The sequence below is a fragment of the Prionailurus bengalensis genome, chromosome C1 (assembly GCF_016509475.1).
Source record: "Prionailurus bengalensis isolate Pbe53 chromosome C1, Fcat_Pben_1.1_paternal_pri, whole genome shotgun sequence".
NCBI lineage: Eukaryota > Metazoa > Chordata > Mammalia > Carnivora > Felidae > Prionailurus > Prionailurus bengalensis.
Genome location: NC_057345.1, coordinates 163,096,016 through 163,117,516, shown reverse-complemented (window position 1 = coordinate 163,117,516; position 21,501 = coordinate 163,096,016). Strand labels below are relative to the sequence as shown.

Sequence of the window (21,501 nt, the reverse complement as noted above, 5' to 3'; positions counted from 1 at the left end):
GATCCCTTTTGCCTGTCTCTTGCTTAAATTATTTGTTGCTGTTTTTCTTCCCTCTGGGTTTGTGCTTCATAAATATTTCTTATGTATGCATTTCTCCTTAGGTTTATTCAAAAAGTTCAGATGCATCATGCTGTGTTACTTAACATTTGGGGATTTCCCTTCAATTAATGACCTGCATTTTTGGGAAAAGTGGTACCACAATTTATTTTATTTAACTTCTGGATCCTTGGATAGTACTTAGTCAGATTTGTCATTTGAGTAGTTATATTTATTTTCAAGGAATTTCTTGACTAAAAAGCTGTTCACTGATGGTTGATTATTTGCCTTTACTACTATTTTGTAAAAAAAAAAATACTTCAGATGCCATAAATTTGACTTTTTTTAAAGAATGAGAAAAGGTAAAATGCCAGTATGATAAAACAATCTGTACCTGAGATACTGTATTCTTTGATATAAGTTGAATAATTGTAAATTTAATGCTGGTCAAAATTCAGAGGTGAACAACAACCTTAGGAAGATAAAGGTTGGATATTAGACATATTTTAGTGTAGATTTCAGTATAAAGTCTAGATGTAAATGTCTTTAGATTATTTAAGATGCCAAGAGACTGAAATGAAACATGAATTATTACTCAGATATTGAGAACGATGACTTAAGCTTATAATTCCTATACCAGATAGAAGTTGAAGAATGACATGCAACTTTAATGACTGGTCTTCATTTTAGTAATTTAAGTTTGATAAGTTTAAATGTTTGTATTTAAAAGATGATTATTTTAGTTGAAGCTTACACATTTGTACTGGGTCCCACAGTTTATCTGTCTTTAGTCTCTTCCGCCTTTCTTTCAGTCTCCTTCACTGGGCCTTAGTTTATCTTTATAAAACACAGATCCTGATTGCATCACTTGCTTAAAAACCTTTTATAGCTTTCATTTATTATCTGCAGGATAAAGTCCAAACTCCTTAGCAGGATCTACAAAGCCATTAACTACAGGCCTTGATAAAAATGTCTTGTTCCCCATTACTTTTCTCTATGAATATGAGCCTTTTCTGGATTCTCTTGAACTCCACAAACTGTCCATTCTTTAGAATTTCCTTTTGTTTGTGAATATTTTTTTATGCCTTTATTAATGCCCCTATCTCTCTTTCCTAGATGCCTACAGTGAAATCATAAATTTATTCTAAGAGTACTTTAAATATCTCGTGTGATACCTCCCCCCCCCCCCCAATCTTCTATGTTCCCCTTCTATGGCTAGTGCACACCTATATTCACATAGTAGTAGCATGTATTTCTGTGTCTGCTTGGATAAACTGTGAACCATTTAAAATAGAGAGTGTGTGTTTCATGTGCTTACTCATGCTTATTTCAACTTGGCACATATGCTCAAATGTCTTGAATTGAGTTATTGAACTGTGGTTCATCCATTGAAATACATGCTTTTCAACTATGCGTCTGCATGAGAATTAGGTAGTGAGTTTCTTTAAGAAACTTTTAAAATCTGGTTCTACAATATTTGCATTAAGTTTTGTGGACTGGTTTATACTGAGAGAACAGTATATGTCTTAACTGTTTTTTATGGTCATAGACCTCCTTTGAGAATACAGTGTAACCCTAGATTATCCTTCTGCTCCCCAGTTGTACTTTCTCAAAAAGTTGCTGTGTTATTTTAGAGGATTCAGAGATCCCTTGAAGCCCAAGCATGGGTCCTAGGTTGAGAATGCTGGACTAGATTTGCTTATGTTTTCATTGTCTAGTGATAAGCATAGTCATAGGAATTCACATATAGATGGAGAAGGAAGTGGCATAGGAATGACTTTATTTTGAGGATAATTCATATAAGGTCTTATTCTCTGTGTCTTTACCCTTGATCTTAGTGGGAGACAAGTTTGGTATGAATTAAAGGCCTAGGTTCTGTAGTTAGACTTGGCCTAGTTTTAAATCCTATCTTGGCCATTTGATAGCTGTGTGATATTTCTCAGTTTTTCATTTGTGAAATGAGAATAGTGATAACACCTACCTAACAAAATTGTCGTAAGGAGTAGATGATAATAATCTCATAAATCACTATCATAGTACTTGGCCTTAAAAGAACGGCTCCAATGTGAGACATTACCTTTATTTTCTTAAAAAATTTTGCCCTTTGATGTTGATGTGTAAGATTTTATTGCTTTCTGCTTTCCTGTGTTGCTCAATCTGTAAAATATGAGGATGATAACTAAATTCTGTTACGTAACAGAATACACAATGTATATGTCTGTCATTTTCCTGCAAACATAAATAGAGTGGTAGATAAAATCATGTCTGTATCCTCCAGCTTTTAGATTCTGGAAAAACCTTTCAGGTGGAGTGACTTTGCCATGTGGTCACAGGGCAATAATCTTTCCTCATTAAAAAATTTTAAGGTCTCATATTTTTTTTGTAGTTCATGGGAAAAGTAAAGAATATGATGGCTTGCTAATGGAATAGTCCTAGCCAAGAGTTTACTCTGGAGGACATTAATATGTGCCATAAAAGGGGAGCTTTAATAGCTTGACTTAAGGTTTATAGCAGTAATACACAAATCTTAATTTTTCTTATTTAGGTGATTTGATAACACTGTACTGGTTATGTTTCCTTTTTGTACACAAATATAATGTACTGATTTAGTGATACGTATTTTAGTATATATATTTTTTGAACTCCTCAGTGTTTGTGATAATGTTTGGTTTGAGCGGTTCATAATCTTTTCTAGCCACCTGTATTTTTATTTAACTGTATGGATTAGAGATCATAGGTGAGGGAATAGAAGACCAGTTTGTGGTCATAAAACAAAGAACACTCTGAATTTTTTTCCTGCTCAAATAGCATGGGTTATCTTTGTAATAATTAACAAAATTGGAAATAATAGTAAATATTATGGTTTATATAGTACTGTCTCAGTATTTGAAGTCTACTGTGTTACTAAGAGAACTTTTAATTTCAGGTAGTAGGATTTATGTCAGTTTTTAAGATTTTTTTGAGGATTGATTCAAATATTTCACAGACATATATCGCATAACATTTTTTGTTTTCTTTATCCAGACAGGCGATTTGGCTTCTGCACAGTTAGGAGGAGCACCAAACCGATGGGAGGTTTTGTCAGCCACACCTACAACTATAAAAGATGAAGCTGGTAATCTAGTACAGATTCCAAGTGCTGCTACTTCGAGTGGGCAGTATGTCCTTCCCCTTCAGAATTTGCAGAATCAGCAAATATTTTCAGTTGCACCAGGATCAGATTCATCAAATGGTACAGTGTCCAATGTTCAATATCAAGTAATACCACAGATTCAGTCAACAGATGGTCAGCAAGTTCAGATTGGTTTCACAGGCTCTTCAGATAATGGGGGTATAAATCAAGAAAGTGGTCAAATTCAGATCATTCCTGGCTCTAATCAAACCTTGCTTGCCTCTGGAACACCTCCTGCTAATATCCAGAATCTCATACCACAGACTGGTCAAGTCCAGGTTCAGGGAGTTGCAATTGGTGGTTCATCTTTTCCTGGCCAAACCCAAGTAGTTGCGAATGTGCCTCTTGGTCTGCCAGGAAATATTACCTTTGTACCAATCAATAGTGTCGATCTAGATTCTTTGGGACTCTCGGGCAGTTCTCAGACAATGACTGCAGGCATTAATGCCGATGGACATTTGATAAACACAGGACAAGCTATGGATAGTTCAGACAATTCAGAAAGGACTGGTGAGCGGGTTTCTCCTGATATTAATGAAACGAATACTGATACAGATTTATTTGTGCCAACATCTTCTTCATCACAGTTGCCTGTAACTATAGATAGTACAGGTATATTACAACAAAACACAAATAGCTTGACTACTTCTAGTGGGCAAGTCCATTCTTCAGATCTTCAGGGAAATTATATCCAGTCGCCTGTTTCTGAAGAGACACAGGCTCAGAATATTCAGGTTTCTACAGCGCAGCCTGTTGTACAACATCTACAACTTCAAGAGTCTCAGCAGCCAACCAGTCAAGCCCAAATTGTGCAAGGTATTACACCACAGACAATCCATGGTGTGCAAGCCAGTGGTCAAAATATATCACAACAGGCTTTGCAAAATCTTCAGTTGCAGCTGAATCCTGGAACCTTTTTAATTCAGGCACAGACAGTGACCCCTTCTGGACAGATAACTTGGCAAACATTTCAAGTACAAGGGGTCCAGAACTTGCAGAATTTACAAATACAGAATACTGCTGCCCAGCAAATAACTTTGACGCCTGTTCAGACACTCACGCTTGGTCAAGTTGCAGCAGGTGGAGCCTTGACTTCAACTCCAGTTAGTCTAAGCACTGGTCAGTTGCCAAATCTACAGACAGTTACAGTGAACTCTATAGATTCTACTGGTATACAGCTACACCCAGGAGAGAATGCTGACAGTCCTGCAGGTGAGTCTTAAGTCATGTCATGCCATAGATCAGTGATTTGTTAACATGTAGGGATATTTTTTGGTTTAAGGTGTTTTCAGTATCTGGGTATCTTTAAAGGTGATGATACATTTCCCTATGTTTGTATGAAAGGTAGACATCAAAGTGTCTTCCAGATTGTTCTTCACTGAAAAGTTTTGAAGTCAAGGATTCATTTCTCCATTATGCCAAGTATGTTTGTAGTTTTTCCCCAATCTTACATCTGTTTTCACCTTTGATTGGTGTTGATTGGTGGCATTACAAAATTTTTATTTGGCAGGTAAGGTGTCTTGGTTGTGCTTGGTGTGATGTAAGTTAAATGTTTTATGCATTATTTTTGGTTGGGGAATTAGGTTGGCATGGTGAAAACATAGCACTGGGAGCCAAGACTGTCTGTCTCCCCTACTACCTAGCTGTGATTTTGGCCAAGTTACTTTTTCTCTTGCAAACTTGGTTTTCTCATTATATAAAATGGGGTTGTTGGACTAGGTGACTATATCTAGGGTGCCTTCCAGACCTAAAATTCTTTGATTTTGTGATAGTTTATTCTTACAGGTGTGTAGCTGAGCATTAAATTTAACCGTGCTAGATACATGGCTATTGATAGTATGGGTAGAAATCTCAGAAGTCTATTTTTCGAATGTTGTGTAGAAATTAAACAGTTGTAAAAGAGATGGTATCATTATTACTTTAATGTTCTTTAGATAACGTTTTATTGAGTGTTTTGATGTGCACTAAATCCTTAGTTTTACTCTTCTATTTTGTATTTGGGTTATTGTGTTGATTGTACTACTATTATAACCTGAGTGAGTCAAAGATTCCAAACTCTTACATTAGGACACTTGAATTTAATTTTTTGACGTAATTCCCATCACCATAGATACTACTTTTTTTCTTTGAAGAAATTTGTCATACATGCTTAGAAAATCAGAATTGTTCTGAAGCCTCAGATCTGTACTTGGCAAGACTTTAATTGCATTTGAGCCTCCTGAAGCAGTGGTTTAGAGCAGCCATTATAAAAGCATGGTCTATGGATCCCTGGGGGATCCCAGAAACCCTCTCAGAGGTCCTTGATGTCAAGGACACCACTTTTCATAATACTGATGTTATTTGCCTTTTGCATCATGTTGACATTTCCCTGATGGTGGCTAAAATGGCTTCTGTCCTGGCAAAAATGAAAGTAGTACCACTTCCAGGCTTGTTGTATTCTTCATGACCATGTGCTTGCAGTTAAAGAAAAATGCTATTTTCACTGAAGAATGACCTTGATGAACCAGTCAAAATAGTTGTTTTTACTAAATCTTGACTCGAGTGCAGCATGTCTTTTTTAAAAAAATAGCTTTACTGAAGTACAAGTCACATACCGTAAAGTTCACAATTCACTCTTTAAAGTATATAATTCAGTGTTGTTTTTTTTTTAATGTAATCACACTTGTACAGCCATCATCACCATCTAATTTTAGAGCATTTTCATCACCCCGCAAAAAAAAAAAAAACAAAAAAACCCATGCCCATCAGCAGTCACTCCTCATTCCCTCCCTCCTCTTAACCCCTGGCAACTGTTAATCTACTTTCTGTCGCTTTGGATTTGCCTGTTCTGGATTTGCCGATTATTTCAGATAAGTGGAATCATGCATTTTGTGGCTTCTTTGTGTCTGACTTCTTTCATTTAATATAATAATTTCAAGTTTCATCTGTATTGTAGCCTGGGCCAGTATTTCATTCCTTTTTGTGGCTGAATTATACTCCATGGTATAGATATACCTCATTTTACTCATTTACCTGTTGACAGACTGTGTTTCTACCTTTTGGCTATTGTGAATAATGCTGCTGTGAACATTTGAGGACAGTTTTTATGTGGACATGTTTTTATTTATTTGGGGTATATACTAAGGAGTGGAATTGCTGGATTGTTTGGTAACTATGTTTCACATTTTGAAGAGCTGCTTACCAAACTTTTTCCAAAGCGGCTGCACCATTTCACCATTTTACGTTCTTACCAACACCCGTTACTATCTTTTTTAATTTTTTTATTTTTTTAATGTTTATTTATTTTTGAGAGAGAGACAGTGACAGAGTGTGAGTGGAGGAGGGACAAAGAGAGAGGGAGACACAGAATCCAAAGTGGGTTCCAGGCTCCGAGCTGTCAGCACAGAGCTGGATGTGGGGCTTGGACTTACCAATGGTGAGATCAACTGACTGAGCCACCCAGGCACCCCTCTTTTTGATTATAGCCATCTTAGTGGATGTGAAGTGCTGTCTCGTATTTAATTTGCAGTTCCTGCTATGTCTTTGTAATATTCTTTGTGACAAAATGGGAACTATGCTTTAATGAAGCAATTTCTACGTCATACCATAAACAAGATGATTATCTTTAAAAAAATTTCTTTTCCAATTGTGCAGTTGTGTGAGTTGCAAGGTGAACTAAATGCTATTTTTGTGAAAGAGTGTTTTTACTTGAAAGAACAACTGACAAACTATGGTTATTGAGAGACTCATGTATTTAAGTGCAAATATTTTCTCAAAAAAAAAAAAAAAAGATTTAAGTGAGCCTATCACTTAAGGAAAAAAGCCTAACAGTATTTGCTACCAATGATAAAATTTGGGTTTTCCAGTGAAAATTAGAATTTTGGAAAACTCAAGTTTATTTCTGTGAACTTGATTGCTTGTTAATAATTACTTTTTTGATGAGATGGATATGATATTAATAAATAGGATTTGATACTGTATTATAACAAAATGTGCCAACATTTGGAAGATCTGTGTGATAACTCAGTGAACCAGTAGTTGTCAGATAACCAGTTCGTGTTACAAAATCACACAGCAGTAAAAAGATCCATTCAAAGTTTGAGATACACCTGTAACAAGTGTATGGAAAGTTTATCAATATGGTTTCAGATTTTACACTGCCACTGACTTATAAGAAACTGCCACTTGTCAAGTTTGATACAGTATCAAAGAATACCCACAATTGACTGAAAGACAAATTATTTCTTCCTTTTCTAGCCACGTATCTTTGTAAGACTAAATATTCTATGCTTCAGCCCAAACCACATGTTGCAAACAGATAGAATGTAGAGGCAAGTATGAGACTCTAGTTGTTTTCTTTTAACCTAGATATTCACAAAAATGTAAAACATGGTGTCTCATTAAACTTTTTGTTTATATTTTTGGAAAATCATTTTTCATAAAATGTTAATTTATGTTGACATAATAATTTACTATTTTTAAACAAAACAATTACAGTATGTCATAAATTTTAATATGGTAAATATCAAAACATATAACCTACACAAACAAAGTTTTGGAGACTTCAGTAATATTTAAGAGTTTAGAAGGAGTTCTGAGACCAAAAAGTTTGAGAATGACAGACTTCTGAAGATTTAGCTGGTAGTTTTTCGAAACCAGTTTTTTTTTTTTTTCCCAACGTTTATTTTTGGGACAGAGAGAGAGAGCATGAACGGGGGAGGGGCAGAGAGAGAGGGAGACACAGAATCGGAAACAGGCTCCAGGCTCTGAGCCATCAGCCCAGAACCCGACGCGGGGCTCGAACTCACGGACCGCGAGATCGTGACCTGGCTGAAGTCGGACGCTTAACCGACTGTGCCACCCAGGCGCCCCCTAAATCAGTTTTTAAAGCTTGAATAAAGTTAAGGTTGTGGAGATCTGTGCATGTTAGAAAAACATCCCTAGGGAATTTATTTGTGATTTTGTGGATTTATGTTGGTCATAAATCAGTGTTACAAAGCACCAAATACTTCAAATACATTACTTCTAAAATACTATCAGAATGACAACACTGTAGGAATTAAATATGAAGTGGACTTTTTAAAGTGGTAATTGAGGGGCGCCTGGGTGGCGCAGTCGGTTAAGCGTCCGACTTCAGCCAGGTCACGATCTCACAGTCCGTGAGTTCGAGCCCCGCATCGGGCTCTGGGCTGATGGCTCAGAGCCTGGAGCCTGTTTCCGATTCTGTGTCTCCCTCTCTCTCTGCCCCTCCCACGTTCATGCTCTGTCTCTCTCTGTCCCCAAAATAAATAAACGTTGAAAAAAAAATTTTTTTTAAAGTGGTAATTGAGTTTATTGAATGGTGGCAAGGAAGGGTAAAATAAAAGAAGGCTAAAATAAAAGAAGGCCATTAAAAGTGAATTTTGTTCCAGTTTTAAAGGAATGGGGAAATTTTTTGAGAAAGTAGAATGAGAATAAATGCTGCATAGTATACAACAGCATATTTAGCAGTGAAACCCAGGAAATTTTAATTTGGGGGAGATTTGGTGATAGGAAAACTATCCCTTCGTGTGTTGGAGTTTTAATTGGCAAGAAGCAAGATAAATTATTTTAGGATGTGTTTTAGTTGAAAATAAGAATAAGGTTTTTAAAATCTGTGTTAGAGCATAGTATGCCCAGATGAAATGCTTCAAATACTTTTACATCATTGGTTTGAATTTTTGTTTTTGTTAAGTATGTAACAATTTTACAATAAATGAGAAGACACAGATTTTTTACTGGGGCTCTGGAATTGCTTTGACTTTTTGTTTTTCTTAAGTTTCCCTTTAACAAAAATGACCAGCTCCTGCCTGTTTAAGGCAGTGCATCTGACTCTGGGCCCCTTCTCATGATGGGTATGTTTAGTGCCTCTTATCCCTTAGAAACCAGACTGAACATAGAGCAGCTCATCATGCCCCAAGTTGCAACCCCACTCACTTATTATATTTCTGTTTTTTTCCCGTTGAGAAATGCATGCTGTTTTAGAGAAGTTCTGTTTTTTGAAGTTTTATTTTGTCTACCATTGCTGTGTATTTGAAAATCAGTGGGGAGAGACAAAGTATGGATTTATGTCTCTTTCTAACATTTTTTCTGGTCAGAAAATGTCCCCAGAGTTCACACCAAGACTGCCTTTACTCAGGTTCTCAAATTTTAGTTCTCTACCAGATTTTGTTATATAAATACAAATTTATCCTTCAAGACTGGGCACATTTAAAATTCAGTCAGGTTTTTGAGGTAGGAAGAAAGGTTTATGGAAATCATTGCTTCTTTCTTTTTCTTTCTTTTTTATTTTTAAATTTACATCCAAGTTAGCATACAGTGCAACAGTGATTTCAGGAGTAAACTCCCCAGTGCCCCCCACCCATTCAGCGCATCACCCCTCCCACAACCCCTCCACTAACCCTCTGCCTGTTCTTCACATTTAAGAGTCTCCCATGTTTTTGTCCCCTTACCTGTTCACATATCATTCCTGCCTCCCTTCTCTTGTATTCATCTTCTCTGCCTCTTAAAATCCTCATATGAGTGAAGTCACATGACATCTGTCCTCCTCTGACCAACCAGTTTCACCTAGCATAATACCCTCTAGTTCCATCCACGTAGTTGTAGATGGCAAGACCACTTTTTTTTGACCACCGAGTAAAACTCCATTGTGTATATATATACCATATCTTCTTTATCTTTTCATCCATCATGGACACCTTGGCTCTTTCCATACTTTGGCCGTTGTTGATAGCGCTGCTGTAAACATTGGGGTGCATGTGCCCCTTTGAAACAGCACACCTGCATCCCTTGGGTAGATATCTAGTAGTGCAATTGCTGGGTCGTAGGGTAGTTCTGTTTTTAATCCTTTGAGGAACCTCCATATTGTTTTCCAGAGTGCCTGCACCAGTTTGCATTCCCACCAGCAGTGCAAAAGAGATCCTTTTTCTCCGCATCCTTGCCAGCATCTGCTGTTGCCTGAGTTGTCAGTGTTAGCCATTCTGACAGGTGTGAGGTGGTATCCCATTGTGGTTTTGATCTGCATTTCCCGGATGACGAGTGATGTTGAGCATTTTTTCATGTGTCGGTTGGCCATCTGGATGTCTTCTTTGGAGAAGTGTCCATTCACGTCCCTTGCCCATTTCTTCACTGGATCATTTGTCCCCTGGGTGTTGAGTTTGACAAGCTCTCCATAGATCCTGGACACCAAGTCTCCATCTGACACGTCGTCTGCAAACATCTCCCATTCTGTCAGTTGCTTTCCAGTTCTGCTGATTGTTTCTTTTGCTATGCAGAAGCTTTTTATTTTGATGAGCCCCAGTACATTTTTGCGTTTGTTTCCCTTGCCTCCGGAGATGTGTTGAGTAAGAAGTTGCTGTGGCCAAGGTCAGAGAGGTTTTTTGCCTGCTTTCTCCTCGAGGATTTTGATGGCTTCCTGTCTTACATTTAGGTCTTTCATCCATTTTGAGTTTATTTTTGTGTATGGTGTAAGAAAGTGGTCCAGGTTCATTCTTCTGCATGTCGCTGTCCAGTTTTCCCAGCACCACTTGCTAAAGAGACTGTCTTTATTCCGTTGGATATTCTTTCCTGCTTTGTCAAAGATTAGTTGGCCATATGTTTGTGAGTCCATTTCTGGGTTCTCTGTTCTGTTCCATTGATCTGAGTGTCTGTTTTTGTGCCAGTACCATACTGTCTTGATGATTACAGCTTTGTAATACAGCTTGAAGTCTGTCTTCTTTCTTTTTTTTTTTTTTAAGGTTTTTAATTTATTTTTAGAGAGTGTGTGCATGTGAGTTGTGGGGGGTGGGGGGCAGAGAAAGAGAGGAAGAGAGAGAATCCCAAGCATGCTCCGTCAGCAACACAGAGCCTAGTGTGGGGCTCAATCCCACAAACCCTGAGGTCATGATTTGAGCCCAAATCAAGAGTCAGATGCTTAACCAAGTGAGCCACCCAGGCACCTCTCATTACTTCTTTAGAGCAAAAAGCCTCATGTTTGGAATTTCCTATTACCCTTGGATAACTGCATAGTTGTGGACTAATTGGTAGCTGTGCTTTTTAAAATTATAGGGAGAAAATGGAAGCATTACAAAAAGTTGGACTTTTAAAACTTTTCATAGTTAAGTGTTGAAGGGCAAGGGTAAAAGAGAAAAATGTGTCAACTACTATTTAGGTGTTTTTAGATACATAATGTAATTCTTTCTTGCAATAATCTTGTTACTTTTCTAACATTTGGGTAGAGAAGGAAACTGGCCCAAGGCTTTTACAACTAGCCTTTGTGGGTTTTCTGTTTTTTTGTTTTGTTTTGTTTTTTGCTATACTACACTGATTTGATGTTCTGCTATTTAATTTACATCAGTATGTTTTTTTTTTCTTTCATTTTTTGGAGGAAGGTACTAGCCTTATTGTATTTTTTTCATGGTAAGTGTAGGGGAAAATATCTTCTGAAGTATTTTTATTGGTGATTATAACAAAGTGAAAGTAATAATTTTTGGTTTTATCTAATTAATCACATGTCAGAATTGGCTGATTATAGGAATGGACAAATGCTGCTAAAAGGCCAAAACTATTGCTTGAAAAACAGAATGTATGGTGGGAAATGCAGTCTTTGTAGAGCTAAAGAATGGAAAAAAACGTGAATGACTGTGATCCATGATGATTTAAGGTAATTGGTAAATCTTTTAGCCCTCTTATACAAATAGAGGATCAACCTAGCTACTGTTTTATGTAGGCCTTAAAGTGTTTTATTTAACACAATCTGAGGATCTTTTAGTTAGATATTATTCAGTATACCCTGCTTTGTTTCTAATTATGAACTCTTCGTTTGTGATCTGTATACTGTATATGCATGTCATGGTCTTTCACTAAATTTTGGAAATTTCTAAAATTTTTATTTTAAAGCTTGGGAAAATCATTCATACTCTGATTTCCCCAGTACTTTTTATTCATTCAGTTGTGTGTATTTTCTGTACTTATTGAAGTTGCTTTATCTGCTTATAAAAGTGTAGTATATGATTGGTATGGAAAGTAAAAACATTATGGAAATAGTTTTTTCTTTTTGGAAATTTTTTTTTTTTTTTTTTTTAAATTTTTTTTTTTTCAACGTTTATTTATCCTTGGGACAGAGAGAGACAGAGCATGAACAGGGGAGGGGCAGAGAGAGAGGGAGACACAGAATCGGAAACAGGCTCCAGGCTCCGAGCCCGACGCGGGGCCCGAACTCACGGACCGTGAGATCGTGACCTGGCTGAAGTCGGACGCCCAACCGACTGCGCCACCCAGGCGCCCCCTCTTTTTGGAAATTTTTTTAAACGTTACTTTATTTTGAGAGAGTGCTCACACGTGCAAGAAGTGGAGGGGCAGAGAGAGAATTCCAAGCCAGCTCTGAGCTGTCAGTGCAGAGTCTGATGGTGGGCTTGATCTCATGTAATGTGAGATCATGACCTAAGCTGAAATCCAGAGTTGGATGCTTAACTGATTGAGCCACCCATGCACCCCTCTTTTTGAAAATTTTAATGTAGAATGTGGAAGTCTCTAATCTCTTCTCAAGATAAAACATGGTGTCATGTATGTTTTTTAATATTATAATTATATTGCCTGTACAGTTTTTTTAATCCTGCTTAATTTTTAGTTCCTTTTTTTTTTTTTAACAGGATGAACATACCTGCTAAGTATTTAAGTCAGGAATTATATCCTATTTAATTATCTATTAATATCGATAAAAGTCACCCCACATGAGGAAGGAAGAGCCAAGAATCAGATTCACTGCTTAAAACCAACAGCTGGCGGGTGTCTGGGTGGCTCAGTTGGTTAAGCATCCAACTCTTGATTTCGGTGCAGGTCATGATTCCAGGGTCGTGGGATCAAGCCCTGCATCAAGGTTGCTTAAGATTTTCTCCCTCTTCCTCTCTGCCCTTCTTCCCTCCTTGCATGTGTGTGCTCTCCCTCAAACAAACAAACAAACAAACAAAACCAAAACCAAGAGCTGGAGTACAGCTCCCTTTTGTTAGAGGGGAGTTTAAAACAGTGTAGGTCTCTGTTACTCCAAGGTATGGCTTAAATGAGGCTGTACACTTAGAGAAATGTGAAGAAGTTACAGGGAATAGGAGGACAGGAACACAATCTGACCAGCATTTGAACCAGTCTGAAACACTGAACTGTTAGCTCAGAGTCTGGATTTGTGATATCCCTAATATTTCCTTAAATCCAATATAAGATCTGGACCTGTGCTGGGGCCAGAGAGATTTGTGGAGGCACTTGCAACAATTCCAGACTTGGGATACAGAGAGAAAAATTTTACTGAAGATAAACTTGAAAACCAAAATTCTAAAATGCTTGGTGAATGCAAAAATCTATGAAAGATAGCCAATAAAATCAATAATTAGGAAATTAATTCATGTCAGATTAAAGAAATAACAGCCTGTTGAAGAGTTTAATTTAAAATCCATATGTTTAGGGGCACCTGGGTGGCTCAATTGGTTAAATGTTTGACTCTTGATTCAGTTCAAGTCATGTATGATCTCAGGATTGTGCAATCAAGCCCTCTGTCGGGCTATGCTTTGGGCTTGGAGCCTACTTAAGATTCTTTCTGCCTCTACTGCTCGTGCTCTCTCTCTCAAAAAAAAAAAGTAATAAAATAAGATCAGTATGTTTATAATCATTAATGACAAAAAGGAAGTTGTAAAACAAGGGTAGATATGTAAACCAATAATCAGAAATCCTGGAAACGCTAAACATACTTCATTGCTTCTAAAACACACATTATTTAACATTTAATATTTCTGAAACATGGAGTATATATCACAATCCATGACATGTCAATATTTAATTGATAGTGCTTTTTCTTTTTTACTGGTGGTGGTGTGTCTTGTCAGCATTGTTTTAGATTAGGTGAAATAAATTTGTGGAGGAATGGAAGGAGGAAATAGGGCAATCTTTAGGCTGGACCTAGGAAAAGAGTGAGCGAATGGTGATGTACTGAGGAATTTGCCCACAATACAGCATAGAAATAACAAGCAGTCAGGAGACTTGAAAGATCGAGAGCCACCAGCATAGGAATTTTATAAAAAGAGAATAGATTGAATGGTATGAGAAGTAGTATTTGTTGAGATAATGGATGGGAATTTTCTTGTGTTGAAGAAATACAGTCCACAGATGAAAATTTTACTTCAGGTATTAAGGAAAACAAAAATAAGTTCACCCCTGACTTACACTAAAATTACGGAGAAAGATAAATTTTAACAGAAAAGACAGATTACTTACATAGAAATCGCAGACCTACCAACTTATCATCAGCCACACAGATGTCAGAAGATGGTGTAGTAATATCTTTGTAGTACTCAGAGAAAATAACCAGCAGTCAAGAATTCTATATGCAATTAAACTTCTACTCAAGAATTAGGATGTAATGAAGACATTTTAAATATTCAAGGCCTGAGAGTTTACTATTCAAAGACCTCACTAAACTAACTACTGAAGGATTAGGTAGAAAAATGGTTCCAGAGGAAATGAGTGGGAAATGCGGAAATAATAGTGATCACAGAAGTGGATAAAAAATTAACAGTTTAGGGGCACCTGGGTGTCTCAGTCGGTTAAGCGTCCGACTTCGGCTCGGGGCATGATCTTGTGGTTCGTGAGTTCAAGTCCCGCATCAGGCTCTGTGCTGACAGCTCAGAGTCCAGAGCCTGCTTCAGATTCTGTGTCTCCCTCTCTCTGCCTCTCCCCCACTCACGCTCTGTCTCTCTCTCTCTCTCTCAAAAATAAATAAAGCTTAAAAAAAAATTAACAGTTTAGGGGCACCTGGGTGGCTTAGTTGGTTGAATGTCTGACTTTTGATTTTAGCTCAGGTCCTGATCCCCCAGGGTCATGGGATCGAGCCCTGTGTCAAGCTGTGCACTGAGCGTGAAGCCTACTTAAGCTTCTCTCCCCCCCTTCCCCTCCCTCCCTCCCTCTCTCCCCTCCCCCCCTCCCCTCCCCTTTACTCCTCTCCCCTGCTCGCTCTCTCTAAAATAAAAAAAATGAAGTTTAACTGATAATAAAATACTTGTAACTTATTTGAGAGCTGTGGGAAATTTCATAAAGCAGAGAAATGTATAGTGAACTTTAATGTAACCACCTCCTAGTTTCAACATTTATCAGTGTTCTGTCATTCTTGTTTCCTCTATTTCTGCTGTTTAAAATTTTGTTCTTCTGGAGTATTTTAAAGTAAAATTTCAGAATTGTGTAATTTTAACCCAAAATGGAATGATTCTCAGCATGTGGTCTGGGAGTCTCTGGTACCCTTTTCATGGGAGGTCTGTGAGATCAAAGGTATTTTCATAATAATACTAATATGTTATTTGCCCTTTTTACTCTCACTTCGCATATAGTGTGCAGTGGAGTTTCCTGAAGCTATACACAATGGGTGATAACAGATTGAACATAGGAGCTTATATAAAGATCTAGTTGTTTCCTAATAAGCTAGATATTAAAGAGATTTGGAAAGACTTAATACTGTTCTCACATTTTGAAAATATATTTTCCATAAAAATGTTATTTATGTTAACGTCTAATGAGTTTATTTTATTTTTTTTAAATTTTTTTTTTATTCAACGTTTATTTATTTTTGGGACAGAGAGAGACAGAGCATGAATGGGGGAGGGGCAGAGAGAGGGAGACACAGAATGGGAAACAGGCTCCAGGCTCCGAGCCATCAACCCAGAGCCTGACGCGGGGCTCGAACTCACGGGCCGCGAGATCGTGACCTGGCTGAAGTCGGACGCTTAACCGACTGCGCCACCCAGGCGCCCCAATGAGTTTATTTTAAAATTAATACAGCTTTAAGTTTTCCCCATTTTGATTCCTAATATGGTAAATATTGATAGATTATACTTATGTAAACAAAGGCCCTTTGAGTGCATAAACATTTTAAATGTTTTCCTATTTCTTATTTTTTAATTTTTTAAATTTTGATTAACTAATCTTTTAATTTGCATCCAAACTAGTATATAGTGCAACAGTGATTTCAGTAGATTCCTTAATTCCCCTTACCCATTTAGCCCACCCCCCCCAATCCCTTCAGCAGCTCTGTTTTCTATATTTAAGAGTCTCTTAAGTTTTGTCCCCTCCGTTTTTATATTATTTGTTAAAAACTTTTTTTTAAATGTTTTTATTTATTTTTGAAGGGGGGAGAGAGAGAGACAGAGCATGAGCAGGGGAGGAGCAGAGAGAGAGGGAGATACAGAATTCGAAGCAGGCTCCAGGCTCTAAGCTCTCAGCACAGAGCCCGATGCGGGGCTCGAACTCACAAACTGTAAGATCGTGACCTGATCCGAAATCAGACACTTAACCGACTGAACCACCTAGGTGTTCCTGTTTTTATATTATTTTTGCTTCCCTTCCCTTATGTTCATCTGTTTTGTACCTTAAAGTCCTCATATGAGTGAAGTCATATGATAATCGTCTTTCTCTTGACTGATTAATTTTGCTTAGCATAATACCCTCTAGTTCCATCCATGTAGTTGCAAATGGCAAGATTTCATTCTTTTTCATTGCCGAGTAATACTCCATTGTATATATAGACCACATCTTCTTTATCCATTCATCCATCGATAGATGTTGGGCTCTTTCCATACTTTGGCTATTGTTGATAGTGCTGCTATAAACATGGGGGTGTCCCTTCGAAACAGCACACCTGTATCCCTTGGATAAATGCCTAGTAGTGCAATTGCTGGGTCGTAGGGTAGTTCTATTTTTAGTTTTTTAAGGAACCTCCCTACTGTTTTCCAGAATAGTTGCACCAGTTTGCATTCCCATTCTCATTTTTTATACAGAGATAACTTAAATGAGAAATTCATCCTTTTTAGTGCATAATTCTGCACATTTTGATAGCCACATGCAGTTATGTGTAATCACCACCATACTCAAGATACAGTATCATTTCATCACTCCTACCAGTTCCCCGTACCACTTCATAGTCAGCTATTCTCCCTCACCCCATCCTCTGGCAAATCGATGTAACTCACACAAACAAAAGCTCCTTGACATACGTTGTCATACAAACAAAAGCTCCTTGACAGTATAAAAGTGATCATGAGTTTAAAAGATATAAGATGTTTGAAAACTGCTCTGATGAATAAGGATGTTTAAAAACATAAGCACAATATTATTTACCATACTCTAAATTTCTAGTAATCTTTTTTAAATTTTTTTAATTTTTTTAACATTTACTTTTGAGTGACAGAGACAGAGCACGAACAGGGGAGGGGCAGAGAGAGGGAGACACAGAATCCAAAGTAGGCTCCAGGCTCCAAGCTGTCAGCACAGAGCCCTACATGTGGCTTGAACCCATGAACTATGAGATCATGACCTGAGCTGAAGTTGGACACTTAACTGACTGAGCCACCCAGGTGCTCCTAGTAATCTTTTAATATTACCTAATATCCTTATAATGTTTAACTTTCCCCAGTTGGTTAAAAAAATGTGTTTTTAATAGTTGAAGGGGATTGAGAGATACAAATTTCCAGTTATAAACTAAATAAGCCATGGAAATGTAAGTACAGCATAGGGAGTGTAAAATAGTCAATAATATTGTAATAATGTATAGTGACAGATGGTGACTAACGCTTATTGTGGTGAGCATTGAGTAAGGTATAGAATTGTCAAATCAATATTTTGTACACCTGAAACTAATATGACACTGTATGCCGATTTATACTTCAGTAATAAATTTTTAAAAATGTAGAGGCTTTTTTTAAGGATTAATTTGTTCAAATTAGGATTCAGAGACTATTTTATTGGTTGATGTGCCTCCAGCTCTCCGCTTCTCAACTAATGGTTTTAACAGCTTTTCATCGTCTTTTGGATTATTTCGTTAAGGTTTGTACAATGGTGATTTTTCTAATCTTCTGAATCTTTTTGTGTTACGACTTTTGATTTCTCCCATAAAAAAACTTTCCCTTATTAGCTATTTGGTTATCCAAAAAAAGGTTTGTACAAAAAAGGCAAGATAAGGGCATTAGCTTTCGAATATCCCCTCTCTGTAAAGAGAGTTTTCCTACTGTTCTTATTCTCCAATCTTATAATTCCCAATAAACTTTTGCCTGCTGCTCAAAAAAAAAAAAAAAGGCAAGATAAGCTATTAAATTCATTTTTAAAAAATTTATCTGTTTTTGAATGAATTGGTGTCCTAGTCCTATCAAAGATTTTCTTTATCTTGGGGGGATATCATTATGAACTCATTTTATCAATTATGTTTTAATATATAGCATTCATTTTTGGTAGTTAATGTTTATATTGTTGAAAAAGAAATGGAATGCTAAGTATGAAAATAAAGGAATCTAGGTGTGGGTAAAGGTTCTTGTCATTTTTAGGAGGATGATCTTTATGGAGAATAGATTTAGTCTTTTTGTAGAAATTTATAATTTTTATATAAGTAACAAGAATAAAAATGTAATTTTTAACTTCTAAATTAGGCCAGGAGATAGAAAATTATCAATCCATTAGAAAATTATCTGTCCAGCAGAAAATCAGAAAGAAGAAACATAACAAGAGTCCTAGATTCAGAAATTCAGGACAGCTCTGAAAAGGAAACAGAAAAAAAACAGTAATCCCACAGCCAGTAAAGTTGGTAAATTATTTGCTAGTAATCTGCTGTCTAATATTCCAGTCTGTTTTTCTGTGCATATTATATACTATTAAGTGTCTTGATAAAATTGAGGTCATGTACACAACAGCTTTGTAACTTTTTCAAACAATATTATGTGCATTTTCCCACAGTTTTCTACATGATTATTTGTAGATAAGTATGTTTGTATGGATGTTCCATGATTTAACTTATTTTCTATTGTCGGATGTTTAGGTTATTCGTCATTTTTTCCTATTATATAGAAATCTTTGCTCACATTTCGGATTACTCGTGCAGAAGTACTAAAAGTGGAATTGTTGGGTTAAAGAATGTTAATTCTTTAAGGCTTTTCTATATATTGCAAAAATGCTCTTGCACCGGCATTATACTTTTGCATACTTCATTCATACTGGGATAATCATTTTATCAAATGGGCAAAGCTTTGGAGGGCATAAGTAGAATCTAACACATTCATTTATTATTAGGGAACTGGAATGTATTTGCCTCTTTATGGGCAAATTGTGTTTGGTAAATTGCCTTCCTTTTTTTTTTTTTTTTTTTGGCATGTTTCTACCCCACTGATTTGTAAGATATCTTGTTTTTTTTTTCCTTTAAGACATCTTTATATGTTAAGGCCATTACTCTTTTGTTACATACCATAAATTTTTTCTCCATTTGCTTTTAAGTTTGGTCATGGTGAATTTTGGGTATATGAAAGTTTTTACTGGACACTTTTTTGAGCAAAATAATTTAGAAACTTTGGAGCATAGTTTTTGATTTTAATTTCTATTGATTTACAAATCATCCAGTATAATTTGAGTTTCTGCAAGACATTGGAAATTTCAATTCATAATTCTTATCTGGAGTACATTATATGCCTTCCAAAGTAAAATCATTTTTAATGTATGTTTTTGGTAACACTTGTTTTTTTAGAGTCTATGGAAATAGAGTGCTCATGCATCCATGAATAATTCTTTGAGGATGATACAGAAGTCTCAAATATCTATCTAACATTGGTAAATATAATAGCAGTATTGTTCTGATGTAGCTATGCAGTTTAAATCTTGGAATCTTAGAGAGATCAACTAATTCAACTCATTAGATGCATCTTTAACAAATGATCTCTGGATCTGTTTTTAAGTTATTTTTCTCATTTTTTTAAGTAGTATATTCAATTTGTTATTAGCCAAATTTTTTCCATAATGTAGCCACTAGTAATAATGCAAGTTAGAATTCTTAGACCCAGCAAAATGGAAATCACCTAATGTGTGATTTTCATTAGTATGCTTTCATTGATACACTGATCTATAGTGCCCTATTACTTTTAATCTAAGAGAATTACTTTATTAAAGCCAGTCTCTAAAATACTTGGTCATTTTAGTGGTTCTTGGGATAGTTTTTGTTCTTTTTTTAATTTTTTTTTTAACGTTTTATTTATTTTCGAGACAGGGAGAGACAGAGCATGAACAGGGGAGGGTCAGATAGAGGGAAACACAAAATCTGAAACAGGCTCCAGGCACTGAGCTATCAGCACAGAGCCTGACGCGGGGCTCGAACTCACGGACCGCGAGATCATGACCTGAGCCGAAGTCAGCCGCTTAACCAACTGAGCCACCCAGGCGCCCCTCTTGGGATAGTTTTTGTATCCAATTTTATTTTATGAGCGTACTTGACATGTGGTGCTTTTCATAAATCTCATAAATTCTCCTCTGATGAATAGTAACATCATCCTCCCAGCGACCTAGATGAGAGTAATCCATCATCATTCATTCAGTCATCAAATGTTTGAGGGTATGCTAAAGTATTCCAGGTAATGTTTTTTTAAGTTCCTTGCTATAGTAAAGACACAAAGTCCTCACTCTTATGAATTTTGTGTTTTAGTGGATGAGAAAAAAAGTAAACAGTAATTTTAGATAATTAGTGTTATGAAGAAAATAACATAGGGTTATGGAATAGTAGGGAGCATGAAAAAACCCCATGGAGATTGGTGGTTATTTTAGGTAGGATATTTAGGAAATAACCTCCTTATAAGGAAATAGAATTGAAGTACAGGTCTGAACATTAAGAAAGGAGCCTGTCATACTGAGATCTACAGGAGTGAATGTTCCTGGATGGGAGAATGAACTGAGGGGGTTGGAGCTTAGTGAATGAGAGGTGTTGGAAGATGAGATTAGAAGAAGGCAGGAGCCAGAGGATATAGGCCATGGTAAGGTATTTGGATTTTTATTTATTTATTTTTTAATAGGAAAACATTGGAGGGTTTTTTTTTTTTTTAATTTTTATTTATTTATTTATTTATTTTTATTTTTGGGACAGAGAGAGACAGAGCATGAACGGGGGAGGGGCAGAGAGAGAGGGAGACACAGAATCGGAAACAGGCTCCAGGCTCTGAGCCATCAGCCCAGAGCCCGACGCGGGGCTCGAACTCACGGACCGCGAGATCGTGACCTGGCTGAAGTCGGACGCTTAACCGACTGCGCCACCCAGGCGCCCCGATTGGAGGGTTTTGAGTATGGAAATGACCTCATTTTATTTATGTTTTAAAAAGATCACTCTGGCAGGTCTCTGTGGCAGATGGGGATCGGGGGTGGGGTGGGAATTGCAATGGCTAGTTTAAGCACAAAGCTAGTGCCATAATATAGGCAAAAGAGGATACTGAATTTGGCTAGGCTAGTAATAAGGAAAGTGGGGAAAGGTGGAGTAAATGGAGAATTAG

General features: G+C 36.8%; 1 protein-coding gene across 1 annotated transcript in view; it reads left to right on the top strand.

The window, feature by feature from the left end:
• SP3 (Sp3 transcription factor) overlaps nucleotides 1-21,501 on the top strand; it is a 60,492-nt gene that overhangs the window by 6,481 nt on the left and 32,510 nt on the right. The window contains exon 4 of the mRNA XM_043577074.1: nucleotides 3,061-4,420. Coding sequence (XP_043433009.1) covers nucleotides 3,061-4,420 — 1,360 coding nt within the window. The remainder of the gene's footprint in view (nucleotides 1-3,060; nucleotides 4,421-21,501) is intronic.